This window comes from Anabrus simplex, chromosome 14 (genome assembly GCF_040414725.1).
Source record: "Anabrus simplex isolate iqAnaSimp1 chromosome 14, ASM4041472v1, whole genome shotgun sequence".
Classification (NCBI taxonomy): domain Eukaryota; kingdom Metazoa; phylum Arthropoda; class Insecta; order Orthoptera; family Tettigoniidae; genus Anabrus; species Anabrus simplex.
Genome location: NC_090278.1, coordinates 78,857,658 through 78,872,047, shown reverse-complemented (window position 1 = coordinate 78,872,047; position 14,390 = coordinate 78,857,658). Strand labels below are relative to the sequence as shown.

The window sequence follows — 14,390 nt, the reverse complement described above, 5'->3', positions numbered from 1 at the left end:
GCGACAGTTGTTGATAGCATGCTCTTCTCTATCGTCGAGCCATGTTTGAAGGGGAACACTTCACTGCACAGACTGCAAGTCAACTACGCTACACCAGAGTCCGTATACTGGAGTTGATTCCTCCGTGACCAATCACGTGGGGAGACCTGTAGCAACAATCCAATGGGTCTGAAACTTTGATCGTTTACATACCTACTTGGCATCATTCCATATCTTGAAAATCAACACAAATAACCAATGCCTTCATGGTGTCGAATTTCCATTTTCTTAAGTGTAATAATGCTGTAAAATTTTGTGCTGTGCAATCTGTCTTCTGCTGTAAAGGAAACTATTGAAATGAATGAACTATTGATCTCAATGTTGCACTGAACGGTACCTGGAAGAAGTGCAGATATACTAGCCTATATGATGTTGTATCTGCTAAAAGCATGGAAACAGGTTAAGCGTTGGATGTGGAAATTTTAACCAAGTACTGCCAGACATGCCTCAATCTGAAAAACTCTGATGAAAAGTTAGCATCCCACATGAATGGGAATGAGTGCAGGAGAAATTTTGATGGCAAAAGAGTAGGAATGGAATCGGCAGGTGCAGCAGCTATATTCAACCGGTCCTTGGAGTGGTACGGCATCCGATATGTGAATTACTGAGATGATGGTGACAGTAAGGGTTTTCATCAAGTGGTACAGAGCAAGCCTTATGGGGAGATTAGTAATGAGAAGCTTGAATGTGTACGAAACGTTCGGAAGAGGATGGGTGCCTGCTTGAGAAAACTGAGAAAGGATATGAAAGGCAAGAAACTTGATGGGCATGTTTTATCAGGAAAGGGTAGACTGACTTACAAAGAATTTGACATTCTTCAAAGTTACTATGGCTCGGCAATCGGAAATAATGTGGATTCCTTGGAAAATATGAGACATGCTGTGTGGGCATATGTATATTTCCACAAAATTTCAACCGACAAGCTCCCACAGAATTATCTCTGTCCAAAAGACGAATCATCGTGGTGTAAATATCAGAAGTCACATGTTACTGGAGATCTATACAGGCATGAACATTCACTTTCTGTGGCAGTTGGAGATATCATAAAACCAGTTTACAGGGCTCTTGCTGATCCAAATTTGCAGAAAAATGTTTGCACAGCAAGACGCAAAACCTCAACAAGTCTTTCAACAAAGTTGTGTGGACTCGAATCCCTAAAAATGTGTTTGTTGGCTTGGAAAATCTATGCATTGGTATATTTGATGCTGTATTGACCTTTAATGATGGTAATTTTGGAAGGATATGTGTTTTGAAACATTTAAACATTGAACCCAGTAAAATCAGTGCGAGAATGCTTAAAGAAATTGATCGTTTTAGAGTTAAATCAGCTGATAAGGATATCGAAGAGTTTGTTACGGAAGCTAGGAAGCACAGGAGGCAAAGTAGGAAGAATGAGGATGATGATGATGACAACCCAATGTATGCTGCAGGGATGCACTGATCTATGTTGAAACTTAAATTTGTTTTTCTGAAAACATATATTTTTTCAGAAACTTCTCATCATAGAAAAGTGATACTAATGATAAATGTACTGAGTTACTTCTAACATCCATCTTGCAGTTGTATGGATGTTACAGATACAGTTTTCATGAAAAATGTACAAAAAATGAGTACTACAGAAAAAGATCCCTTAAAATTTCATATTCAGTAAGAACTTCTTGAAACAAACTCAGTGTATGTACAAGGTATCAACATAAGAGCATACCAAGTGGGGCTAACGATTTTAGAGAAAATGGAGCATAAAGTATGGCAATTTAACATTGTTAGTACAGGGGCTGACACCTCCCTTTAAGTTCCATGCTTGCCTTACCTGTCAACAAAGTATAAGATACCTATCGATCGGTGGACTGCCAGAGGCCTGTTATTACAAGACATTACAATCATTCTGTATTGATGGTTTTCACTTTACAATGGAGAAAAAATGAGTGTATCCTCCTTATTCAATACATTATATATTCCATCATTAGACGGAGTAATCAAATTTAAACATGTTTCGGCTCGTTTGAGCCATCTTCAGTGAAAAAGGGGGGTAAATAATTTACATAATATAAGCTAAAAATGCCAAAAAACATAAGAAAGAACAAATGAAAAAACAAAAGAGAGCCTAGATAGAAACTAAATTAGCACAATATACAATATTTACATCATGCGGAGCAAAAAAACTCACTGCGGCAGAATTCAGTGAAATAAGGGTTAATATAAAACATAATTGAAACTAAAAACTGTGTTACCCTAAGAAGAAAAGAAATGAAAACAAATGAACAGATGGAAATGAACAATAAGTGCACATGGTGAGGTTGTGGACCTCTTAGTTTACAAAATATTGGTTTTGTAACAATACAAAACAGGAAGGGTTAATATAAAACATAATTGAAACTAAAAACTGTGTTACCCTAAGAAGAAAAGAAATGAAAACAAATGAACAGATGGAAATGAACAATAAGTGCACATGGTGAGGTTGTGGACCTCTTAGTTTACAAAATATTGGTTTTGTAACAATACAAAACAGGATGAAATCACTTTTAAAAATTCAGGCAGATAATCTATCTTTGTAGAAATCCATCACATCAAATTGGCTAGGAGGGGAGCGAAAAAATTTGAGAAACCAAGCCTGACAGAACGTGCAGGCGAAAAGCCTGTGACAAGGAGAAACAACAATGAAATTTAAAGCTTTAGAACAGCAGCATTCTCAATATCTTCTCAATCTAGCGGTCCCATTCTTGATTATCATTTCATAATGTTGGCTGGCTGGTTTGCCTTATTATAAAAGGTCAAAGGGCCGCGACATAAAATAGAGAAGCTGTGTCAGGCAGATGACAGATGCATGGTAAACTGTAAGTGACCTAGTGGAAACCGTCAATGAAGTTCCAATCTGTAATGGAAAAAATGAGGTTGTGTGAGAAACTTGGGCTGATAAGTAAAAAGTGTGGAATAGGTGTGTAGAAAGCTTAAACTTACGCTGTTTGGAAGATGGTTGTCCTTCGAACGGCCTGGCTTACTCAAAGTAACGGTCTCATTCGTGCAATTGAGTTTATTGTTGGTTCAGCTGTGTTTGCGAGGCTGGAAGGAGGAGAGGGGGAAGGGGTGGTGCGAGGCTGGTGTGGGGAGGGGGAGTGGAGGTGAGTCGGAGAGATGGAGGTGGGGCTTGTTTATATTATGGAAGTTCTGACAAATATATGGAATGAATGTTTGAAGCAGAATGTTCTTTTCCTGGTTGACTTTATTTAAATTGTGAGAGGGGTTCCTATACTGATCTAAATCGATGTGGATGCTCTCGAGAACGTTGAGCAAGGTGCCTTTTTGCTCATACTGCAAGATCTTAAGATCTATATCTATTGAAGTGTATTCATGGCTGGATGCTTTATGATGTTCACTCATAGCTGAAATACGATTATATTTGAGTGTGTTGCGATGTTTGGCATATCTTATGACAAAATTGCGGTCTGTTTGACCAATATAGCTGGAATTACAGGACTGGCATTCTAATTTGTAAACGCCGGAGTTCAAATATTTGTTATTAATGTTGTTATTGTTGACAGTGTGTGGATTGAACATGAGTTTGGAGTTGGTGAGGGAGGTTCTATATGCAATTTTGATGTTGTATTTCTTAAAAATATTGGAAATTTGGTAAATGTTACTATTATTGAAAGTGAATGTGGAAAATTTTTCTTTAGGAGCGGAGTCTTTTTCTAGGGTAGTCTTGGGCTTGCTCTTATATCTATTGATGATTCTGCTGATGAAGGTTCTACTGAAACCATTGTGTTCTGCAATATTGTAAAGAGTATTAATTTCTTTTTTGTGATTCTTGCGATATAAAGGAACAGTTAATGCTCTGAGGACCATGCTATTGTAAGCTGCTTTTTTTGTACGTCTAGGTGCACAGAGGTCTGATGGATGGTATTGATGGTGTGGGTGGGTTTCCTGTATATATTGAAGGATAAAGTGTTGTTGCTGTTGCACATAATGGTTAAGTCCAGGTAATTAAGGCCATTGTTGTTTTCTGACTCTATTGTGAATTTTATATGTGGATCAATGGAAATGAGAAATTCAAGTACTCTGTTGCTGTTGGTAACGCGGGAGTCTAAAATAACAAACGTGTCATCTACAAAGCGTGTCCAGTGTTGAATGCCATTATTTTGCCAATGATGTGAGAATGCTTTAAATGATCGATGTAGATATCTGCAAGATTCCTGAAGCTGGTGACCCCATGGGAAGGCCTATCTGTTATTCGGAGCAAGAGGCACCCTCCCTAGTCAGACATTGACCTTCCTTCAAATTTTGAAAGTTCCATTCTGCAAAATAGAAAAAATAGTAATACAGATACAGAGGGACTCTCTACAAATCATTTATATTCATCTTTACCTGAGAACGGATTAACATTCCAGCCCCACTAACCCTGGAAAATAAGGAGATAACAGCATTAACAATTAAATTTCCAGGTTTTGATATTTCTAAACTACAATGAAATTATAACTGTATTCCAGATTCGAGTGGTCACCCTCACTGGAGGACGGATGATTTAATTCTTTAATAAATCTCTCTCTCTCTTTGAAATGAAACTAGACTATACCTAGGAAATGTGCTGTCACCACTGTTATTTATAATGGTTTATGGGTGGAATTGTGAAGGAGACAAAGGAAAAGTATGGGGACAGGCAACTCAAGGTCACACACACACAAAAGTCAGTGTTGTAGCAGCATGCCCATACAAATCAACATGTCACAGTGTCACAGTATAACAAACCTGCTTCCCGGGGACCTATAACTCTGCCCACTTAAACTCGTTTGCATCCTGATGTATCACCATTGACATTTATGAGCCACAATGTTACTACCATGATTGACAGCTCTTTGCTGACTATATACTTCTAACAGGATACTGTCAATGAATAAGAAACTTACCAAGGATTTGTCCAGAGAACCATTAAATGTTGCTGTAACTTCTTTAGACAACCCATCCTGTAAATTCCCATGAAGTTCAGATTTTGACAAAGTTCTCCTGTGCATCAATCGATGATGTGACTTTAAAACATGAGAGTTAAAAAAGGGTTTGCCACATAACGAACAAGCAAACAACATTCCATGTAAACTGAGGCGCATGTGATATCTCAGACTGGAAACTTGTGTAAACTTCTTATTACAAACAGCACAGGAATTACTAGGTTGATTGTCAGAATGAACTAGAACATGCCTTTCCAGATGAACCAGGCTGCTAAATTGGACTCTGCACACAGCACAGGAGTATGGTTGATCTCTGGAATGAGTTTCCAGGTGTCTGATGCAATTCGCATTACTGGTGAATTTGATCTTGCAAACTGGACATGAATAAGGGAAGATTCCTGTATGCTGTGCCATATGATTTAAAAGACCTTGCTTCCGACCAAAACCTTTCTTGCATATATCACATGTAAAAACATCCTCCTTAGTATGTGTTACTAGATGATTCTCCAATTGGTATGGCCTTTTAAATATCTTACCACAGAATCTGCATGGAAAATCATGCTGCTTTTCCAACACATTTGCCGTAATCAAAGCATCAGCAGAGGCATGTTCTTGCATATGTTTAAAAAGCCTTGTCCTATCTGTAAACGTCCTATTACAAATATTACAATCGTTTTTCCAATTACACGAATGAAATTTCATATGATCCATTAATTTAGAACGATGTAAGAAAGACTTCAGGCACTTAGGACATTTATAAATGTTTTTCGGACGACGATCATGGGCATTTGATAAATGCATTGTTAATTCCCGTTTTGAGTTATACAATTCACCACACTGATTACAGACGTGTATGTTCTTTTTTTGAGCAATTTCACATTTTTGCTGAATTGAAGGCAATTGGGTTTCACCTACTTGGTCTGAGATAATGTGACGAACATGCTTACGGTGAATGTGAACACGAAAGTTTTTTAAGTTGGCGGTACCTTTAGTATGTATAAACATATGTTTATTCAGATCACTATTACCGGTAAATTGTTGATCACAGACTATGCAAGTGAATGGCTTGGCTTTAGAGTGAATTTTAATATGTTCAAAAAGTTTTGACCGAAACTGAAAAGTTCGATCACACTTGGGACACTGGAAACGATTAATTTGCTTGTGACACTTGGCCACGTGACTATTGAAATCGGACTGTCTACGAAATGGTGTATCACACCGTGCACAATAGTAACTCTCTCCAATCCTAGTATAAAATGTCTGAGGCACTATTTCTTCACTCTGAATTTCAGGAGCTGATGACGATAGCCTCCCTGCCCTGTAAAGGAGAAAAGTTAAACAATTTAATTAGACTTCACATCTTCCCTTACAACTGTAAATGGATTACATCACTGGGGCACTCTGTATTGTTTGGAGAATGAAAATCCACAGCCTGTTTAAAGCCATTCAACCAGGTGAGGAATGTAGCGAATGAAAGTCTCATCTAGCAGCGAGGATAGGAATTGTGCTGGTTGCTGAAGCCTGATGAACTACTCTGGGGCAATGATTAATGACTGGAGATGAAATTTAGCAATACTGGAGTGTTGACAATGGCAGAAAAAACTGTAATACCCAGAGAAAAAACTGTTCTGCCTCTGTTTTGTTCTGCACAAATCTCACAGGGAGTGACTGGGATTTGAAACACAGAATCCAGCTGTGAGAGGCCAGAGTGCTGCTGCCTAAGCCACGGATCTGTGCCATTTTGGAAACTGCTGCAATAGGTGACTGAGGTTGAATTTTCTGCCCATTACCAGCATTATGACTATAGAGGCTCAATTTGTATTAGTGACTCAAATTGTGTATGTCCACTGTGAATAGTCTGTGATATAGCTATTCATAATTAGAAGCACAGACACATAGAATCAGAAAAGATCAAGATACTGGTGTATGCTGTCTACGTGGTTCTGACTTGCAGACAGAATTATAAGCCGCCTTTGAGTGAGTGACAGTAATGAACTGCGACCAAATGGCCAAAAGAGAAAAATGTAACTCTTGTTAGGTCTGCTCCAAACAGGCTCAGTGCCATAGTTGCCTAACCCATATTTACTTCATTTTGAGATATTTTAGGTTAAAGTTAGACTACGATTGAAAAATGACTAGTGCATCTTTAATATTACTTTTTATTGCATTACTTAGTACAAATACGTTTTTTCACATACATAAAAAAAATGGCACTAATTATCTCCAGCCAAATTAAACCACAAACTTATAGGCAATTTTGGCTCTGAACTAGAACACACTTCACAAACAAAATTGTTGGTTAGGCAACAATGGAGATATAAGGAACTATTTAATGCTCATTTTCAGCAGGAACTATTGAAATACAGTCTTTACCTCTAAAGGAATTTAAATGACATAAATTAATAATATTTGAATCTGCTCTTGACAATACATAATCTACGGTAATTCCTTATTGTTTTCAATCTTCGTCTACTTCACTTTCTTCTTGTTTCTGAAGTGATCTGTAGAAATGGCGGTGTTGTGGTGGAATATATTTCATCAGATCCAGTAAATCTTTTAATTTCTCTTTTGATATTTTCCTGCCTGTGGGGTAGAGGAGCTCTAGAGAACTTGGTAATTGGCGGATGGGTCGGCCTCGAACAGATTTCTTTCAGAGATCAACTGTCTGGAATATCCCATCTTCATGGCTGTTGTAGATATAAAACAGGGTCTTTGGGTACTCTCTCTGTATCTTAAGCCACCATATCTTCAACCATTCCACTTTTTCCTTTTGTACTTACTTTCCTGTTAGTAACACTTTCTTCCATAGCCTTTGTGCTGAAGAACAGTTCACTAGTCATTTTATGAACAACAAATTCTGGTCGTTGCTTCTTAGCCTTCTCTATAACATCACACCAATCTTCTGGATGAAAAATGTGAGGATGATATTTCTTTTCTGTTTCTATAATTCCAAAGTCTTGATCACAAGTGGAAAAAATATGCCCTGGTAAAAAGAACTTCTGGTGGATCACTTCAATATTTTCTGAAGTTTGAATGATATAATGTAGTATCAGAATTTTGATATTGCGGTTTTGACCACCACAACTGTCACTGTACAGTACAATCTCCCCTGTTGTTGATGGAAGACAGTTTCTGATGTGGTATAAAAGACATGAAGCAAATTTTTGAGGACCACGAGAAGCAATATGTTCTCCCCAAACATACATGTGTCCACAGTTGGTAACCTCATCATGGACTCCAAGGTTATACACCCACAGCTGCCGTTTACAGTATAGTAGGCTACTCCTGTTGTTAATAATGGAGTAGGGAGAGTTTTCTGAATATCAAATACAAAAACGTGTGTCTTACCGTTAGAGGCACGAGCTTCCTCAATATCATTCTTTTTAAAATCTTGGATGCCATCTGCCCTCCGCAGGGGAAGTTCATGTAGCTCAAGTAGCTTCTGCTTTTCAACACCATCTGATAATCCAATCATCTTAGCTAGAAGTTTATCACATGTGTTGCACGTGTCTTTTTTTTGGTTGTGTGAAGTGTAAATTAAGCTTTGTATTGAAAATGTGGCAAAACATGTAAAGTAACACAGCTTTGTGTCCATGATTGGAACATTCTCCTTTGTAGAGCTTAAACATTGTAGCCATATTCAAATCTGGGGATAAATATTTACGGGAACTGTCTCGACAATAGTGACTCTCGTAAGTTGGGATTTTATTTACAAAGTCACTAACTTTCTTTTCATCACCAGGGCTGGTTTGTTGTGTGGTACATGTTTTCCTCTTTTATCACTTTCCGGTGTACCACTGGCTTGTTTCCTTTTAAGAGCATTAGTAATTGTACCATCTCAAATTGCTAATGTACCTTGAAAAATTTCTTACACACTATCTTATCCTCACCCTTCTCATCCTGGAGTCTATACACTCTAGTTTTGCTTCGTCGAGATACCACTTTCTTAGTATAGTCTCTTGATGTCTCTTACTTCAAGTTGCCCACTGATAAATGCATTTTTAGAGGCCAGTGCATTCGGTAGAAAACATCAAAAATTTGCTGTTGTCTACCTGAAGAAATAAGTTTATCACACTGTAGCTGGCAACAACATGAATCCAAGGAACACTGTTTTCTTGGTACTAACTTTCCAGTAACGGATACATATTCCTCACCATGGTTACGTTTGTTCTTCCTAATACATTTCTTACGATTTTCTGGCTGCTTTGGTCTTATCCTTCCTCTAGGTAAGTCAACATTTTCTACTTGATCATTCCTATCTTCATTCGGTGTCATGTTTGGCATTTCATCAGGAACTATGTTATGAGATACTTCTGCTTCAGATGCAGCTCCTTGTGGTTCTGAGTTACGTGTAACCAAGTTACATTAACTCTCAACAACAGGTCTCTAGAACATTATCTCCACTGCTCTTATAGTTTCATTGTAAGGTACGATTAAAAAAACTATTTCATATAAAATCTATCTTGAATTTCTGAACCTAACAGTTATAAAGAAATTTTACCTGAGGTTTGTCAAATAGAATCACATACAGACGTAACAGCTGCAGGCCCATCTTGTCTTCCTGCATCTGAAAATGCATCGGCAGATCAGAGCCAGACTTGCCTAACCAACATAATATTTATAATGGACTTTCTGAATTACTTATATTAATACGTTTACAGCCAGAACTTATCCTCTTCAGTTACTCATTATGTTAGAAGTAGTACTAAATTTAATACATAACATAATCACCATTAAAGGATCAATCAGTTATGTCTAAGCACAATACAATTTCATTTACTTCAGTCACAGCTAGAAATGCCTAACGAACTACATGTATTCCCTATTAATCACAAACCATTCAACTTATTACCTAATATTATCAATATGTGTACCTATTTATTCTAAATTACCCGAGGATTTGAAATCAGCATAGTGATGCTCGTAACCTTGGTCCTTGCCGTTGCCATCATAATTATCCTCCAGGAGCATGTCCACAATCCAGCTCTCTTCAGCCATTTTGATGTTGGATAGGCACAGCAGGCACTAAAGGAACTGAAGGTTATGGAACTTGCCTAACATAATTGCAGGTGGCAGCACCAATCAAGCTACTGGAATGTAGTAGGCAAGTCTGGTCCTGATAGAGGCAACTATTAGGAGTTCATTATAGCACATTAACAGCATTTTTTAAATTTGTGGGTTAGCCACCTATGGCATTGAGCCACTCATATATAAGAAAGAGAATGTAACATACATAGCATACAATAGTTCATGTACAGCAGACTTTGTGGTTTATGAAGGAGCAGACCTTTGACTAATATTTTAAACTATAAAAGAGATGCACAGATTCCTATAAGAACAGCTAAAGTGTGATATGACGCTGAATGCTATAGACTTTCAAGTGATACATTAGACTTACTTCGCCAAACAATTTGGTACTCACAACACTCAACTAGATTATGCTAAGAAAAGCAACAAATATCACAGTTACCTTTTGAAAAGCAGACACCTTACATGAAGGATCAAGTGAAACTACAGGGACATGAAGCACAAGATGGTACTTTTATATCAAAGAGAAAGAAAGCACCAAAAGTCACTCCAGATATATTTATGGAAACATGGAAGAATAATTTCTCCTCATTCTTAAATAAGAAAAGCATCACTGTAGCAGTACATTATACGCAACCAATTCCAAATGTAGTGCAGCCAATCACCAAGGAAGAAGTAAGGTCAGTCATCCTCAGCACAAAGATCAAGAAAGCTGCAGAGCCTGACAGAATATACAATGCCAACACCTGAAAGAAAGAACTGATGAGCTAACTGAGTCGTGGGTACTAGTACTTAACAAATGTTACACAACTGGCAACCATCCCAAAGTATGAAGAAACTCGCAAACATTTTATACAAAGAGAAACTGGAGAAAAATGATCCAAACTCAAATCATACTGGGGAACACTACCTATAAGATATACCAAAAAAATTTAATAATTATGCTAATTATAGAAATGGGAAATGCGACGTCTTTAAACAGAATAAAAATTAACACTCAAATTGTGGAAGGAGATGGTTCTTTTACTTACTTAGGTTTTATCCTGAACACAACTTAAAGCTGAAAAAACCATGTATCTCATTTAGAAGGTAAGATCACTGCTGTTATAGAAGTGTTAAAAAGATTACAGGACATAGGATTCACTACACAGCAGCTTAAAAGCATTTACGGAGGGTTGCCAGAGTTAATACAGGACGAGACCTTGAGCGCACGTGCCACTCCTGGAAGCAGTTGCATATCGATTATTTGTTCTGTCTAGTCAGTGTGATTTAGAGAAGTGCTGTGTAGTCATATCATGCCATTATAGCCTCATGGCTTGCCAAATTACAGATATAGACTACATTGTTGGTCTTTCTGATGCTAATTCCTCATTAACAAGGATTGTACAACAGTGTAAAATGAAAGGTCTCAACACTAGAAAGTTCTCCGTAGGGAATGCAATAAAATTACATCAGAATGGTTTCCCGCCAGAAACAACAACTTCGAAAATTCTGCTAAGGAAGAGAATGAGACCCTCCAGGACTCCGGACATCATGAAGAAAGTAAAGGCTGCTGTCCTAAAGGAAAATCTACAAACTCAAAGACAACTTGCCAGCTACACAGGCACATCTAATGGTACAGTTTGCTGTATAATTAAAGATCTGAGCCTTGTAAAGTGGAAAAGGCACATCTACCTGCTTCGAAAACAACGCACGTTAAAGAACGGTTCACTAATGCCAAAAAATAATACAAAAACTACCTTGCAGGGGAGTAAATGGCAGTCGGTTCTAGCCCTGGATGAAGCTTCGGTTTATTTGGATGACACCAACAAGGCCTGCCAATTTTCAGTCATCCAAAAGAACAAAAAGGGGCTCTCAAACTTTGTCAAGGAAAACAAAGAAAAGTTCTCTAGGGGGCTCATGGTAGTGGCAGGATACTGTGCCTAGGGTAAACTCACAATCCTCATAGTGACAAAAAATATGAATATCAATGCTACCTACTTCCAGAAGAATGTCACAGACCCATATTTTGATGAAAATATCCCTTGGCTATACGATGAGGGAGCTTCAAATGTCGATAGCCACATGGATAAAACATCCAGTCATCTGCCAGACGACATCACCTACTATGAAAGAAAAGAAGCAGAGACGGGTGTCAGTGTCATACACTTTAGTGACATCCCTGTCGAATCCCCGGATGCCTTGCCGATGGATTTCTGTGCCTTTGGTCTCCTGAAAAAAGAGGGCTTACTTTTAGACATCCCACCACTAGTGAGTGTCTTTGGAAAGTGTGCAAGGAGCTATGGGACAATATTCCTCTTCCTGTAGTCCATCACAGTCTTCTATAGTGGAAATTGAGATGTAAGGCAAAGGACTAGGAGTGGGAAGGAAGCGGCCGTGGCCTTAATTAACGTACAGCCCCAGCATTTGCCTGGTGTGAAAATGAGAAATCACGGAAAACCATTTTCAGGGCTGCCGACAGTGGGGTTCGAACCTACTATCTCCCGAATACTGGATACTGGCCGCACTTAAGCGACTGCAGCTATCGAGCTCGGTTCACCTCCGCTTTGTCCAGCACAAATTTCACATGAAGTGACCGGGATTTGAACCACGGCAACCAGTGGTGAGAGGCCGACGTGCTGCCATCTGAGCCACGGAGGATCTTGTATTAAGAATATTTAACAATTTTACCATTGGTTGTACAGCCAAAACAGTGAAGGGCTAATGGCTCATTGGGACAATACTCGAAATAAATAAATAAATAAATAAATAAATAAATAAATAAATAAATAAATAAATAAATAAATAAATAAATAAATAAATAAAGAAACAAACAAACTGTTACTAGCACAATGAAAAATAAACTAATATAATTTTTAGGGCATCTAATATGGTTACCAGAAAATAGAATCAGTAGGAAAATAATGGAAAAATTATGGAAGTGTAAGAGTAATATTAGATGAATCACAGAACTTAAAGAAGACATGAGAGAGTACATATTATAATAGATTTAAAATACAAAACAAATGCATTCAAGGTACTGAAAGATAAATACACTAGACTACAGACAAAAAACAACAAGCAGAGAATAGGAAGAGTGATTCCAGAAACAGAAAGAAAATTACGTTCAGAAAGGATGAAACAGTATAGAGCTGACAAAAATAAAAAACCTCCACTGACCTGATGGAAGTAGTCCTATGTTGGCTAAAAAATTAAAATAAAATAATACTTGTAGAAAAATTTGGCTTTTAAAAGAACAGAGGAACGTGACATGCAATTACAGACTTAAGGACATCCTATGACAACCTACAAAGCAGCTTTACAAATTATTTTTTGACTTCATCAAAGCCTTCAACCTTCTAGGCAGACAACCAATAGCCAAACTAGGACAAAGGATAGCAAAAATAACTCATCAACAGCTACAATCAATGACATTCTAACTTTCAATTACACAGAAATTACTGACGGAATATGTTTGCCTGCATGACTGATTCAAATTCAGTACAAGGCGACCCAATGATCCTAATCCTATTTAATGAAACTACTATCGATATCGCGAGGATCATTAATCGAGGCATGGTCACCTTATATTCATAGGCAGATGACTTGGCCCTGTTATCGAATGAGAAAGAAGACCTGCAAGAAACTATAGTCTACAGACATGGCAGAGGACAACAGATTACAATTTAAAAAAAAAAAAAAAAAAGACTCATCATCCATTTAGCTTGTCCAACTCCCATCGGGTTGGAATGTTTATGACACCTTTCAACCTTCCTCAATCTGATCTCCATTGTTCCTCTTTAAGTGTCTCAGGTAAAATTATAAAATAATTTCTTCCAATCAGCTTTGGTGAAATTCCATCTTGGTCGTGGAGCTGATTTAATGAGAGGAACTGTTATACCAATTTTAACTAATACTGGTCTGTGTTGACTATGTGGGAAGTCATCCAGAACTTTTCTGGAAGAAGGTAATGGACAACCATGTTCATTACAATTCACGAAGCACAAATCTGGATTATTCTCTTTTCTCCAACCTGCAGACTTGAAAGTTGATTATCTTAGGCATCAAAAAATCAAATCAATATTGTTCACTTCTACCCATTCAAGGAGTCTCAAGCCACATTCATAATTTGATTCATATTTCCACTCCTGGAGATGACTGCTGGAAGGGTGTTCAGTAGTAGGTATAAGAGAAACAGGCCATGGTATATTAGGAGGTTTATAAACGTTTGTGATAATAATATCATTTACTTTAATAACAACTATGTGAATATTCTCATCTACACTTTCCCGTAGCAATGTAATATTGGCGATAGAATTACAAACAAATGTTGCTATACCATAGGAACTGTCATAAGTTGCAGTGTAACCAGGAATATGAACTCTTTTGCAGAATTGATCTTCA

At 37.6% G+C, this 14,390-nt stretch overlaps 2 protein-coding genes across 2 annotated transcripts in view; both read right to left on the bottom strand.

The window, feature by feature from the left end:
* The window catches only part of LOC136885568 (zinc finger protein OZF), a 31,499-nt gene extending 26,329 nt beyond the window's left edge, over positions 1–5,170 (bottom strand). Inside the window, exon 1 of the mRNA XM_067158212.2 lies at positions 4,941–5,170. Coding sequence (XP_067014313.2) covers positions 4,941–5,138 — 198 coding nt within the window. The 5' untranslated portion in view covers positions 5,139–5,170. The remainder of the gene's footprint in view (positions 1–4,940) is intronic.
* Positions 5,171–5,218: 48 nt separating this feature from the next.
* The window catches only part of LOC136885589 (uncharacterized), a 58,238-nt gene continuing 49,066 nt past the window's right edge, over positions 5,219–14,390 (bottom strand). The window contains exons 7-8 of the mRNA XM_067158256.2: positions 6,112–6,297; positions 5,219–5,384 (exon numbers count right to left, since the gene is read on the bottom strand). Coding sequence (XP_067014357.2) covers positions 5,219–5,384; positions 6,112–6,297 — 352 coding nt within the window. The remainder of the gene's footprint in view (positions 5,385–6,111; positions 6,298–14,390) is intronic.